Raw genomic sequence first — 15,079 nt, forward strand, 5'->3', positions numbered from 1 at the left:
TGGGGTTTACATTAATATTATTCCCAGAGCAATTAGTTCCTCAGTTGGAGAGTTAACAACTACGCTTTACTCCCAGCATACTGCAGGCTAAGCTTGTGCACTGTGGGAAATGTCCAATATCTATCAGTTTGATTTTCGAGTAATCTCAACAGCAATCAGTGTCTCTTTTCTTGGGCTCAAACAGTAATTCAGTTTGATTTTTCCAATTGATTTCAAAACAGTTGGAACATAGCATAGAAGAGTGTTTAAAATATAAGTTGTTTTGAAAGGAAAACTTACAAAAGGCTGCATGCTATTGCAGCCTGAAACTGACCAGCACCCTCAAGTTCAAGGATTTTTGGTCAAACAGCAATTGAACTTTGAATGACGAAACTTGTTTGTAGCTTTTATTTGATGGTCTTAGAGAGTTGCAGCTTCACCATACCAGCAGAATAATAGATTGTACATTTCCTAGTAAACACACCTCCTTATTAAACAGCATATCATCCCATTACCATGAACAACCATGGGAAATACGCTATAATAAAAAAAATTTTGTCTAGTACATTTCCTGTCACATTTTAAAGTCAAAATAAGTAAAGGCCATCATTTGGAATGTACAAAATCTCCAGAAATCAAAAATGCCTTAAATGGGAAAAAGGTAGAATGTCTAATTCCTGACTGACCTGATGAGAAATAAAGAAATGGAAAGTGAGCCAGGTTGTGAACTGTACTTGAAGAACAATTAAATACTCACCTCATCAAGTATCTAAATTGCAGTTAGACTTGATCTCAAAGAAATTCAGCTTCAACTTAGCAGCAGCATAATACATTGTGCATTAAATGATATAAATCTCCAGTTTTTATAAAACATCTGACTTACGGTGAACAACTCCATGGGCATATATTCCACTGTGTTAATTCAAATGTTCATTAGTAAGGTACTATTATTGCTGATATATTCAATCCAACACAAGTCTCTGATCAATTGGCCATTATAGTTCAAATAGGTGAGGTTTAAATTGTCACTGTCATGCATTTATCATAGAATAAATGAGAAACTGTTTCCACTGGCAGGAGTGTCAATATTTAAGGTAATTGGCAAAAGAACCAGAGGCGAGATGAGGAAGCTTTTACGCAGAGTTGTTGTTGTGATCTGGAATACACTGCCTGAAAGGGTGGTGGAAATAGATTGAATAGTAATTTTCAAAGGGGAATTGGATATATGCTTGAAAAGGAGAGATTTGCAGGGCTATGGATAAAGAGCAGGGTAGTGGGACTAACCAGATGGTTTTATCTTTGAAAGAACCAGAAAGTGCTGGAAATGCTCAACAAGTCTGGCAGCATCTGTGGAGAGAGAAGCAAAGTTAACTTTTCAGGTCAGTGACCTTTCATCAGAACTAGCAATGGTTAGAAATGTAATAGGTTTTAAGCAAATAAAGTGGGGGTGGGGTAAAGGAGAACAAATGGGAAGGTGTTGATAGGACAGAGGGTCACTGAGAATAACTGACAAGGAGGTCATGGGGCAAAGACAGTGTGTGTTAATGGTGTGGTGAAATACAGAGCATTAGTGCAGAGAGGTTGTTAAATGACAGAATAATGAAAGCCCTAGCCAAAAGCAAAACATGAAAAAAAGTGGGCAGACACATAGTAAAAATGGTGTAACGATGAAACAAGCTAAAATAAAAGGAAATAAAATAAATACAAAGTAAAACCTAAAAAAAAATGTAAAACTTAAAAAAAAAAAGGACCAGTCAAGCTCTAAAATCATTGAACTCCGTGTTCAGTCTGGTAGGCTGTAGTGTTCCTAATCGGTAAATGAGGTGCTGTTCCTTGAACTTGCGTTGATGTTCACTGGAACACTGCAGCAATCCCAGGACTGAGATGTGGGCATGAGAGCAGGGGTGTTGAAATTGCAAGCGACACGAAGCTCGAGGTCATGTTTTTGGACTGAGCGGAGGTGTTCCACAAAGTGGTCACCCATTCTGCGTTTGGTCTCCCCAGTGTAGAGGAGACTGCATTTTGAGCAGAGAATACAGTATACTAAATTGAAAGAAGCACAAGTAAATCGTTGCTTCACCTGAAAGGAGTGTTAGGACCCTTGGATAGTGAGGAGGTAAATGGGCAGGTATTACACCTCCTGTGATTTCACTGATATAATGGGCTGAATGGCTGCCTGCGCAGTATCATAACTTTGTAACTTTCCACACGGGCCACAGTTTGACTTTGGAGCACTTTTACCTCTAATTTTTTACATGTGCTGTTATCCTTATTGCTGAATCTGCCCATGCTATACAAGGGGTACACTTGATAACCAGAGAACTGGGTTTATTTTAGGGTTTATTACCCATCGGTTTGTAAAATAAATGTGGCACGAGAGGAGATTCTTAAGCATCCTTATCTTATGCATTCAGATTTATCAAAGCACTTGGTGCAGAATTACAGTGATGTGGAAGAACTCATGGAAGCTGGAAACATCAATCGAACTACTGCTGCCACAGGGATGAATGATGTCAGCAGTCGTTCCCATGCCATTTTCACCATCAACTTCACTCAAGTGAGTGGCCCAAAAACAACCTTAATAGGTTCAGTTTTATCAACTATCATGTCAGCCTGAAGGAATAACTGTCAGTTGGTACACTTGAGACGCTAACGGGAGCTAAGTACTGTATATTTCACTAATGAAGTTGGAAGGGAAAAGCATTTCAATAACGCTCTGTAGTAATTAGTATTGCACATGTGATGGTTGCTGGAATTGCCTTGAGGGCAGAATGTAATCTGAACTTTCCCAGTTGCTCATTCTACATTTTGGTGAAGGACAACTTTCAGCCAAACTTAATTGCAGTTGCCATTAAGTTATGAAGTTGTACTTCAAAACAGTTTTCAGTCTTTGGTATCCTTTAGATCTTATTAAGCATTTTTAAAAACTCTTTCATGGGATGTAGGGGTCACTGGCATTTGTTGCCCATCCCTAATTGTATGACAACTGAGGTGGCTTGCTAGGCCATTTCAGAGGCCAGTTAAGAGTCAACCACGTTCCTGTAAGGCAAATTTCCTTCCCTGAAGGACATTAGTAAACCAGATGGGTTTTTACGACAATGATAGTTTCTTGGCACCACTATTGAGACTAGCTTTCAATTCCCCATCAATTAATTGAATTTTAAATTCCATCAGCTGCTTTGGTGGGATTTGAACCTATGTCCCTAGGCTTGGGTCTCCAGGTTACTAGTTCAGTGACATTACCACTACACCACTGTCTCCCCACCATATTGTTTGAATCTTAATTCTTCCAGTGCCCTTTAAATTTGCAAGGTTCATTGAATTAAGAATTTTTGAAATTGTCATGAAAGAGAAAAAATAAATATACCCTGTTAAGAATAAAGAATACCAGGCATAAGTGCTGTCATTAACCCAATTATTGTACAATACTGACCTACTCTACCACACTTTACACAGTTTAAAAAAATATTCTATCCTTTAGCTTGTGTTCATGACAAAAGTACATTGTATTTGTGAGATGACTTAGGACATTTTTCTGTATCAGAAAGCAGTACGTAAATGTAAGTTATTGGTATCCAATAAAACAGCTGCCTCTTCCTCTGCCTCTAATTGAAGCACGTTATAGAGGTTTCTAGTGAAGAAAGAATATGTAATAATTTATATAATTAAAGTCCCTTCTCTGAAAAGACTTGCAGGATGTTTAAAAGACAAAAAACATTTAAGTATGAACCCCATTTAGTTTCTGATCATAAATAGTTTAAATTTTGTAATCTTTATAGAGCACCACCTGTTTTTGTTGTAATATTCCCCAACGTTTTTGTATTGTTTCACAGATTAAAGTGGTTTCTTCTAGAAATTAAAACCTGTGATCTTGTGTATGCTATGCCTGGCATAGCAGACTTCGCTTTAATAATTACCCTTTAATTACAATGTCAGCCACTGGAGATTGTGTAGGATGCCCATCATTTCCTGACTGCCTCAAATGGCAGAAAATGGCATGCAACAGACTAATGAGTGCAGACTAAAAATATATAGATTTTTTTTGCACATGGGATAATACCAAAAAATAGTGAGATGTTGCTAGGTAGTTGGGAAAATAATGCATAAACTATAAATTGCATCAGGCCACAAGGGAGTAAAATACCATTTTTAGAAATTATTTCACAAGACAAGTTCACAGTGGCGCAGTGGTTAGCACCGCAGCCTCACAGCTCCAGCGACCCGGGTTCAATTCTGGGTACTGCCTGTGTGGAGTTTGCAAGTTCTCCCTGTGTCTGCGTGGGTTTTCTCCGGGTGCTCCGGTTTCCTCCCACAAGCCAAAAGACTTGCAGGTTGGTAGGTAAATTGGCCATTATAAATTGCCCCTAGTATAGGTAGGTGGTAGGGAAATATAGGGACAGGTGGGGATGTGGTAGGAATATGGGATTAGTGTGGGATTAGTGTAGGATTAGTATAAATGGGTGGTTGATGGTCGGCACAGACTCGATGGGCCTGTTTCAGTGCTGTATCTCTAAACTAAACTAAACTAAACTGACAGGACTTCTGAATGAAAATGTCTCATAGACTTTCAAGCTGTGATGTTGTGCATAGCTGGCCCAAATTTCCAATCTGTCTACAGAATTTGGATCTCCAACCAGAACTCGAGCCTTTGGCGTTATTCTCTGGATTTATAGTCCAAAAGCCTCTGATGTCAAGCAAATTAATCAAGGATGACTGACAACACTTTGGTACATAGGAATGTATGAACTGAAAAAGCCAACTGAGGCCCATCTGACTAGTTCCGGTACCTTGGAACTAGCAGAATCCCATAATACCTCCATACTGATCATTTTTTTTCTTTATGCACTTACTGGAATCTCTCAGCAAATTTAAGAGTCTGCTCTTTCCATTTCCCTTGCCAGTCCAGTCCATGTCCTTTTTCTTCTTTGGCCTACTTATCTCGAGAGACAATGGGTAAGTGCCTGGAGGTGGTCAGTGGTGTGTGGAGCAGCGTCTGGAGTGGCTATAAAGGCCAATTCTAGAGTGACAGCCTCTTCCACAGGTGCTGCAGAAAAATTTGTTTGTCGGGGCTGTTGCACAGTTGGCTCTCCCCTTGCGCTTCTGTCTTTTTTCCTGCCAACTGTTAAGTCTCTTCGACTCGTCACACTTTAGCCCCGCCTTTATGGCTGCCCACCAGCTCTGGCGATCGCTGGAAACTGACTCCCACGACTTGTGATCAATGTCACAGGACTTCATGTTGCGTTTGCAGACGTCTTTATAACGGAGACATGGACGGCCGGTGGGTCTGATACCAGTGGCGAGCTCGCTGTACAATGTGTCTTTGGGGATCCTGCCATCTTCCATGCGGCTCACATGGCCAAGCCATCTCAAGCGCCGCTGACTCAGTAGTGTGTATAAGCTGGGGGTGTTGGCCACCTCGAGGACTTCTGTGTTGGAGATATGGTCCTGTCACCTGATGCCAAGTATTCTCTGGAGGCAGCGAAGATGGAATGAATTGAGATGTCGCTCTTGGCTGACATATGTTGTCCAGGCCTCGCTGCCATAGAGCAAGGTACTGAGGACACAGGCTTGATACACTCGGACTTTTGTGTTCCGTGTCAGTGCGCCATTTTCCCACACTCTCTTGGCCAGTTTGGACATAGCAGTGGAAGCCTTTCCTATGCGCTTGTTGATTTCTGCATCTAGAGACAGGTTACTGGTGATAGTTGAGCCTAGGTAGGTGAACTCTTGAACCACTTCCAGAGCCTGGTCGCCAATATTGATGGATGGAGCATTTCTGACGTCCTGACCCATGATGTTTGTTTTCTTGAGGCTGATGGTTAGGCCAAATTCGTTGCAGGCAGCCGCAAACCTGTCGATGAGACTCTGCAGACACTCTTCAGTGTGAGATGTTAAAGCAGCATCGTCAGCAACGAGGAGTTCCCTGATGAGGACTTTCCGTACTTTGGACTTCGCTCTTAGACGGGCAAGGTTGAATAACCTGCCCCCTGATCTTGTCTGGAGGAATGTCCATGTATCTTTTATGTAAAGTAATTAAATCTTTGAGGGCTAACAGGAGACATTCCATGCCTTGCTAATGAGTCAATTTTCATACTTTGTCCAGCTCTCTCATATCTAGTAGTGCTTTGACCACATATCATTTAATTAGTACCCAGAACAAAGCCCCGGTGCCCTGATTCATTTCCAGAATAGTCAACGTGACCTGGTCCCTTTGACGACTCGGCCTCTGTTGTGAAATGTGGGTAAGGGAAAACTGTTTCATTTTTTTGCACATTGTGGTATAGCATTTAATTTATATTAATGTAAAAAAAAAAGCCTCATTGTATGTCTAGGCATAAATTTGTTGATATAAATGTTGTTGATCTAAATGCTACTTCTCCAAGTAACCATTTTCTGAAAAGAATAATTTTTGAGGATCCTGTGTTTCTTAATTGAAATCCTAGGCCAAATTTGATGCTGAAATGCCTTGTGAAACTATTAGCAAGATCCACTTGGTTGATCTTGCAGGAAGTGAACGAGCAGATGCCACAGGTGCTACTGGCGTAAGATTGAAAGAAGGAGGGAATATTAATAAGTCTTTAGTCACGTTGGGAAATGTCATTTCTGCTTTGGGTAAGTTCTTTATTCAAATTTTTCTCAAAGCATTTATAATCTTGGAAGTAACAATTAATGTTTATTAAAAGCAGGTGACTGTCATTGCATTGGATTTCCACGAGGTTCTTGAAAAGTGATGAATTGAACTGCTCTTTATTTTCACAGCTGACTTGTCTCAGGATAGGTCAAATTCTCAAGCAAAGAAGAAACAAGTGTTTGTGCCTTACAGAGACTCTGTTTTGACCTGGTTATTGAAAGACAGCCTTGGTGGAAACTCAAAAACCATTATGATTGCCAGTAAGGTTTTAGTTTTTATAATGCATATAATTTCATGTTCCAACATATTGATTTTCTCATTTATGCCTATGAACTACCCCAAACACAACTCTTGTTCTAGATGTCAAAATGGTTATAAATTTCATTATAGTGAATAATAAAACCAGTGTCAGTTGGCTGTGAACACCATCCGTACATAGTTTGCTTGGTATAGGCACCTCCAGATAAGGATTTAGGCTGGTTCCAGATATCTATATCCAGAGTTCTTTGGAGACCCACTCCCTGATCCACGTCTAACCAACTCCTGGAACAAGAGTCGCCCAGATATGCCTCTCCATGTTTGGTGGAGAGGCAGAGAAACAGTCCAACAAATAGGATATATTCTATGTGTAGGAGTCCCAGAAAATATTTTGCCGTTTTACAGAAGTGTTGTGTGAGTCTGTTGTACTGAAAGTCATTTTACTTTCCAATCTGCAAATGTTTTATTGCCGCCCCCCCCCCCCCCCCCCCCCCCCCCCCCCACTTCGGCTCCCTCATTTTACTGGTATGAGCAGCTTCTTAAACCCTGTTACCCTGCATATTGTCATCAATGGTTAAGCAGCTGAGAAAAAGCACTGGACAAGCTAAGGCCATTAGGCTCATCAAGCTAGTCCCTAGAATTCCAACTCACCTAGCCTAGCATTCAATTGTAACTCCCTTAATATCTTTGACTCCACAATCTTACCCGGTTGCATATTCAAATTGCTGATTTGAGTAACTTTTCTTAACATTACCTTTCATTTAATTTAAGTCCCATTTCATAATAGAATGATTGAATAATTTTGAAATAGTTTCCTGGGTTCATTTTAGTTATACCATTTAGTAATAGCAATTTGCATTTATACAGTGCCTTTGACAGGAAGATGTCCCAAAGTGCTTCACAGAGGGGTAATCAAAGAATGTTTAATATACCTTGTTTAGATCCTCTCCCTCTTTCCCAATGGAGCTTTAGTTTCTCTGATCTTTTGTGATCGCTCATCCTCTTGGCACTTGGCGACAACAATTTAATGACCCTTTCTGTATCTTTTTCTCCAGTGCCCTCCACTGTGGCTATGGATCCCAACATTCTATTAGTTTTTTTAAATTGCTTCTCTGCGCAGTAAATGTTGGGAAGTTACTTTTACTGCTAAGCCCTATGTTGTTGTTACGACCAGGTGAAAAAGGGGTCTAGGGTTCCCTCTCCGCCTTCACCTGGTCTTACGGTAACTGGGTTTAATTTTAAACACACCGTTTTTTTTAGCTCCCCCTTAGTGAATCCATGTTCACTAACTTCCAATTATAAGGCAAAGAAACTAGCTAACAGATTTTCTTGGGCTTAAAGAAAAAAGGTTGAACTTTATCAAACTTACACTCTAATTCGGTTAATACCTTCGGATACGCATGCGCCCACTCTAGCATGCATACGCGATACACGCGTGCAGATAGAGACAGAAAAGCGCATAAGAAATAAAGTGGAAAAGTTTGAGGCAATATCTGAAGATGGTTTTGGTTACTGTTCTTCGAGCTCGCTGTAAAGTCCTAGATTGTAGGTGGGTCTTGCTTTTCATTGGAGCCCAGTATTCTTCTTAAACCTTGTTCGATGTAGGAGACTTTTCTGTCTTGAAGTTCATGTGTCCTCTGTGAGTCCAGAGGCTTGTGAGAAAGAGATGGGAGCGGACAGGAGAGGTCTTCTCACTCCAGGAGCAAACAGTCTTTGAGTTCAAAAACTCTGTGGCTAGTTCAAAAGACCCTGGACCAGCCAGTTAGTCATGTGACTAGCTGGGTTAACCAGTCCTGGCTTTTGTGGATTGTATCATCTTAACAGTCTCTGGAATGCTCTTCCTTACACCTTCGATGTCTGGTGGTCAAAATCTGTTGTGGGTTGAACGTGTCAGGGAATGGTCCTTTTGTCTGCACAAGCACTGTCTATAAGTATGTAAATGTTTTTCAGCTAAATGTCTGGCAATTTTTTAATAAGTCCTTTCTTCACTCCAGCAACAGTTTAAAATTAATGTTCATGTGACAAAATTAATGTGCCTCATTCTTGGCAGGTGGGGGCCTGCACAACATCGTCTTGCCCTATAGTTCTGTTATTTCCTTGTATGTTTATACCGCTCCTTTTTATTTCTCAATGCATCATTTCTCTTGGCCAGCCTCCCATCTTGCACCCTCTATTTGATCTCATCCAAAACTTTGCTGCCTTTATCCTAACTCTCACCAAATCCTACTCAACCATCACCTCTGGATTGCAGTCTGGCAACACCTCAATTTTAAAATTCCCATTGTTTTCAAATTGCTCCATGACCTTGCCCCTCCCTATCTGTAATGTCTTTCCACGCTACAGACCTCCAAGATCTCTGTGCCCCTCTAATTCTGGCATCTTGTGCATTCCTGATTTTCACAGCTTCACAGTTGACAGCTGTGCCTTCAGCTGCCTAGGTCCTAAGCTCCGTGGTCTCCTCCCTCAACCTCGCCGACTCTCTACTTCTTTCTGCTCATTTCAGACACTCCTTAAAAGCTACTTCTTTGGTTGACTGAGCATTTGGCTACCTGTCCTAATATCTGCTCATGTAGCTTGGTGTCAAATTTTGCATGATAAGGGTCCTGTGAAGTGCCTTGGGATGTTGTAATATGTTAAAGGTGTTATATGAAATACGCAAGATCTTGCTGGAATACTTTGCATTTGTGAGTGTTATATTTCATTTCCCATTTGTTTTCCAAATTATGTAATAAATTAAAACTTCTACACAACATGACCTGCACCCTTCATTCCTTCCACACTCTTTATTCTATTGGTGTCTGGAAATTTAACAAATAGTTTGTTTCTGTGTCCAAGTCGCCTTTTTAGATCAGAGACACAGAAATGCATGTGTTGACCATTACTCCTAAGTTAAAAATGCTGCCCTAATTGCAATATCCAAGTCCAGATGTGAGTTGTTCTCAATGGAATATGTTATATATTGGGGCTAATAATAACTTCTGGTGCAGTTGTGCTGATGCAAATTTATCCTCGTTCCTCATGTAATGGGCACAGAGGTATGAAGCCTCCGCTGCATTCAGTGTGCAGAATACTTTCCAATATAGCCAACCAATGCATAGGCACACATGGGAACCTCTGCATGACCTGTGCACGAGATTCATTAAAGACTCATTAACCACTGCACCCCACCCTTCATTATGTAAATTTTGAGTCTTCTCCATAGCTGGAGAGTCTGAGCAGCATTCCAGATGCATAGTACTTGTTTGGACTAAACAAGCTTGAAAGAAAAAATTTGTTTGCCTCATGGGTGCTTCACTCAGTTTTTCTGGTCTACAATGGCCCAAGCAGTGGTCTTTCAATGGACTGGGAGGCCAGCTAACAGAACGTAAGTAGCATTTTTATACTTTTTGTTTCTGTGGAGCAGGAGTGTGCCTACTAACGCCACAAAGATACTGCGGGCCACTGCCAACTTGTGATCACCCACTCCAGTTCACACCCCACCTCACCCCATTTTGCGTCTTTTTCCAATTTCTCAGCCTGTGTCTCTCTCACATTTAAAGTTTATTATGTTTGTAGATTGTTTCTAATTGAAAAGCAATAAAATCACAATAGGTCTGTAATAAGTATGGTGTGCTGTCATTGTTTTTGCCTCTCCCTCTCTGTGTTTTATTAAGATACTAAAGAATTTTATTTGCAATAAATCTTTTGAAATTTGTCCTCTAGTTTTTTTTCTTCAGATAATGCAGATATCTGTCAGGAGCAAGCTTCAGTTATAACCAGGATGGTTATGGAAAGTACAGGAGGAAATTGGAATAAGTCAGGCAAAGAGTGGTTACAAGAAAAGATTAACAGGCACAATTAAATTAAATCCTGAAAAATATTTTAAACCTATAAAGTGTAAGTGGCTTGCTAGGGAAAGGTTTGGGCCTGTTAAGGACCTAAAGGGAAATCTTCATGTAAAGATGGAGGGCATGGCAGAAGTATTAAATGAGTACTTTGCATCTGTTTTCACAAAAGAAACGGATGGCATGAGGTTTACACTAAAAAAGGGTGGGGGGGGGGGGGGCGGAGTTATGGACCAGGTAGCAATAGATAGGGGATAAGTATTAAAAATATTAATTTCTGAAAGTTGGCAAGTAACCTGGTCCAGATGGAATGCATCCTATTCAGCTGAAAGAAGTAAGGTAGAAATCACAACGGCATTGGTCGCAATCTTTCAATCCTCATTGGATACAGTGCTGGAGGAATGGAGAGTTGCTAATGTTATATACCACTATTCAAGAAAGGGGAGAGAGAGAGATAAACCAGGAAACTACAAGCCAGTCAGTATAAGGTCAGTGGTAGGGAACTTACTGGCAACCATTATCAGAACTAAATAACCCATCTTTTTCCAAATGAAAGTTTAATCAAGGAGAGCCAGCATGGATTTGTTAAAGGTAAATCGTGTCTGACTAACTTGATTGATTTCTTTGAGGTGACATAGAAGGTTGATGATAGTAGTGCAGAAAGTGTTGTATATATGGACTTTTGAAAGGCATTCGACAAAGTACCACATAGGAGGCTTATTTAGAAGATGGAAGCCCATGGAATTATGGGGAAAGTGACTGTATGGATACAAAATTGGCTCAATGACGGGAAGCAAACTGTGGTGGGTGGATGTTTTTCAGACTGGGAGGTGGTTTGCAGTGGTGTTCCTTAGGTTCAGTTTTGTGTCCATTACTCTTGTTGCAATTTTTATAAATGATGGAGACTCACATGTAGGGAGCAGCGTTATAAAATTTGCAGAGGATATGAAAGTTGGCAAAGTAGTAGATCATGATTAGGATGGTGAAATGGGCAGAAGCATGGAAGATGGAGTTCAGAATGGGGAAGTCTGAAGTGATGCACTTTGGGGTGACTAATATGGAAATACAGTGTGCCATTTATAGTATAGTCGTTGAGCAGACACATTTTGGTGCCCATATGCACAAATTCGTAAAATTGGCAGGGCAAGTTGATAAAGGCGGTTGGGTTGATACATTGAGGAATAGAATATCAAAGCAAAAAGATCATGTTAGAACTTTATAATCACTGTTTAGGTCTCAGCTGGAGTATTGTGGACAATTCTGGGCACCACATTTTAGGAAAGATGTAAAAGCGTCAAAGGGTACAGAAGAGGTTTGTCATGATTTTACCAGGGATAAAGAGACTTCAGTAAAGAGATATTGGAAAAGCTAGGGCTGTTCTCGTAGGAACAGAAAGTTAAGAGGTAACCTAATAAAGGTTTTCAAGGTGATGAGAGGTTTTGATAGAAATAGTAGGGGAAAAACATTTCCTCTGGTGACTGGGTCAGTAACTAGAGGTCATGGATTCAAAATCATTGACAAAAGATCTAGAGGGAAGGTGAGAATTTTTTCCACTGAGAGTTTCCTTATCTGGAACACTACCTGAAAAGGTGGCGGAAGCTAATTCCGTTGATAATTTTAAAAGGGAATTCGATGGTTACTTGAGGATGAGAAGCTTGAAGGTTATGGGCAAAAAGTGGGGGTGTGGGACTGAGCACGATTGCTCTCTCAAAGACCCAGCACAAACATGATGGGCCGCATGACCTCCCGTACCAGAAGTTTCTATGATTGGTTTTCTATTTTTACAAAAATTGGAATTATTTCTTAGAGACTGAGAGAAGCATTTGTATTTGGCTAGCCAAAAGCCGCTAATGCATCCTTTAAATTGTGCACATTTCACATGCTCAGACTGCAGGATCTGCTTTTAGCGAACTGTCGTTCTGGGTAAAAAAACATAAGTTTTGAAAGAGGCTGAGGCATTCAGGTAAAAGCTTTAATGAAAGTATTAAAATTACAGAAAACAATAGATAAATTTAATTATTGTGAAATGCAATTTTTTAAAATGACTTTTAAAGCTTGAATTTGGACATTTTGACTTACAGTTGCTGAGGAGAAATAGTGAACAATATAATTTTCAAAAAGCATTTTGAATCATTTAATTGGATCTTCAACAAAGTGTGCTCTTGCCTAAAATAATATTTATGTAAGGCTTCCCATTCTGATGCGTTGACGTACAGGTTTTCATTATAAAAGCCTGACACCAGAAATAATTATGTATATGTTGTTCTCCAAATTTATGTAAACTTTAAACAATATATATCATAGTGTGCAGCATACGCAAATTTGAGAAAGTAATATGAGCAAATTTACTTTAAGTCCTAATTTCACTGTCATTACAACTGAAACTGACAGCAATTTCTGACATGCACACATGCGCAGTTAAAGGCGGAAATCCAGAAGTTGTTGTCAGTGATTCCTGGTGCTTCTCAGGATGAATTGTTGAAGTTCCCACAGATAGAAATCTTTTGAAATCACTTAATTAATGTGAGCTTCCACTTTTATGCTGTAAAAGCTCTTGGAAAAAGTTACACCTTGTTGAATGATGTGTAACTGGGTTTTTAGTGGTGTATTAAATTCATAATTATTGCTGAACAACCGCTCTGGCCCTGAAAAATTAATTTTATAACTGGAATATCAAATTTCTCTTCATAAAAATACACATTTAAAAAATATTTTAAAAGTTTGCTATTTCAACTTCTATCTAAGTCCCATGTGTATGTTCCCATCATTATTTCACTGTAAAATGATTAAAAAGTGAGGGATAATCAGTGTTGTGTACTGTCAGTGAGAATTCTGCTTTCGCCATCATTTACAACTGAAACGGACAGCAATCAGCAATCCAAAAGTTTCCGTCAGTGATACCCTGCTCCTCCTCAGGGTGCGCCCATAGGCTGCTTAGCCTGCTTGATGACAAAAGTGTTGCTGGATGCGTGGAGATCCCCTTGAGTTAAAGCCAGAATCAAAGTTGGGAAAGGGGAAATCCACACCACAGAGATCACTAGATCTTTGTAGGTAGCTTTCTTCAAGGTCAGCTGCAAGTGCCGTTTTTTTTTTGCTGCTGACTGTGAAATCCACATTTGTGTTTTGTTAACCTGCTCTAATTGCATGTTACTCCATTGTAAGTTCTGTGAGGAATTCTGTTTTGTTTTAGGTATGGCTTTATATAAAGATGCTTTGAATATATGGTCAACTCAATACTTCATTATTTTTCATTATCCTTTTTGATAGCCATTTCACCAGCAGATATCAATTATGGAGAAACATTGAGTACACTTCGCTATGCAAACAGAGCCAAAAACATCATTAACAAACCTACCATTAATGAAGATTCTAATGTTAAACTCATTCGTGAGCTACGTGCTGAAATAGCACGACTGAAGGCTTTACTTGCTCAGGGGAATCAGGTTAGTTTTTATCTTTGATGGATTGGTAATTTATTTTTGTTTTTTAGGGAAAGATCTTCTGGTTCCAATTTTTAATTGCCTTATTGCATTATAGTTACCTCAAGGACTAATTGAGTTGTACAACTAATGGCTAAATCATTTATACTCATTCAGCTTGGCTTATAGAAGTTGCTGTTTTCTTGTGTGGATTGTTGCAGGAATAATGGGGACACATTAATGATCCTTCCACAAGAAATTAATGGAGCTGACTTTAGCTTTGTAGAATTATAAACCTAATTAAGAAACTTTCTTTTGGATGTAATCCACTCTGGATCATGATTAATAATTGACTTATATACAGAGGCTCCAATTTTCTTGTTTCAGCTCTAGGTGGCAGCCGCGGTTTTCTTCTACAGCCTTGGCTTAACCTGTGGGTGAAATTTAAAAGCAGTGGTGCATTTGTAGCATAGCTGCAAACGCTAGCGCTACAGGTCCAGTAATATGTAGCAAGTCTGTGGTGTCAACCTGTACCGAATCCACCTAATTCTGCGATGCACTAAAATTCACTGCATTCAAACTACCTAGGCTTCATTTGTTCTAAAAGGTTGTATTAATTATATGGTTCAAAGGGTGAAATATTCCAGTGGAGAGATACTAAAGTTGCTCATTTTAGGTAAAAAAATTTTTAGTTCAAAGCTTTTATTAAAATACATTTTATATCATATCCTCTGGGCTAATAACTTCGGTGTTAATATATTCTGAACTATCCAAAGTACCTGGTTAATTTTGCTAAACTTCTGATTGAAAGAGTAAGGAAACTATATTTGACTACAAAGACGACTGCTGTGGTAACCCCAGAGAGAATTTTTGTCTCTGGCAAAATCCAGCATCGTTTCTGTAGAATAATGGGGATCTAATGTCCTGAATGCATAGAGGCCTTTGACAATCTGACTTGCAACTCAAGT

The 15,079-nt window shown here is 39.6% G+C and overlaps 1 protein-coding gene across 5 annotated transcripts in view; it reads left to right on the forward strand.

The window, feature by feature from the left end:
• kif16ba (kinesin family member 16Ba) overlaps positions 1 to 15,079 on the forward strand; it is a 167,700-nt gene that overhangs the window by 43,880 nt on the left and 108,741 nt on the right. For all 5 annotated transcript variants that reach the window (XM_068044302.1, XM_068044306.1, XM_068044307.1 and 2 more), the window contains exons 7-10: positions 2,394 to 2,536; positions 6,423 to 6,591; positions 6,739 to 6,870; positions 13,960 to 14,135. In XM_068044302.1, the coding sequence (XP_067900403.1) occupies positions 2,394 to 2,536; positions 6,423 to 6,591; positions 6,739 to 6,870; positions 13,960 to 14,135 (620 nt within the window). The remainder of the gene's footprint in view (positions 1 to 2,393; positions 2,537 to 6,422; positions 6,592 to 6,738; positions 6,871 to 13,959; positions 14,136 to 15,079) is intronic.

The sequence above is a fragment of the Heterodontus francisci genome, chromosome 13 (assembly GCF_036365525.1).
Source record: "Heterodontus francisci isolate sHetFra1 chromosome 13, sHetFra1.hap1, whole genome shotgun sequence".
NCBI lineage: Eukaryota > Metazoa > Chordata > Chondrichthyes > Heterodontiformes > Heterodontidae > Heterodontus > Heterodontus francisci.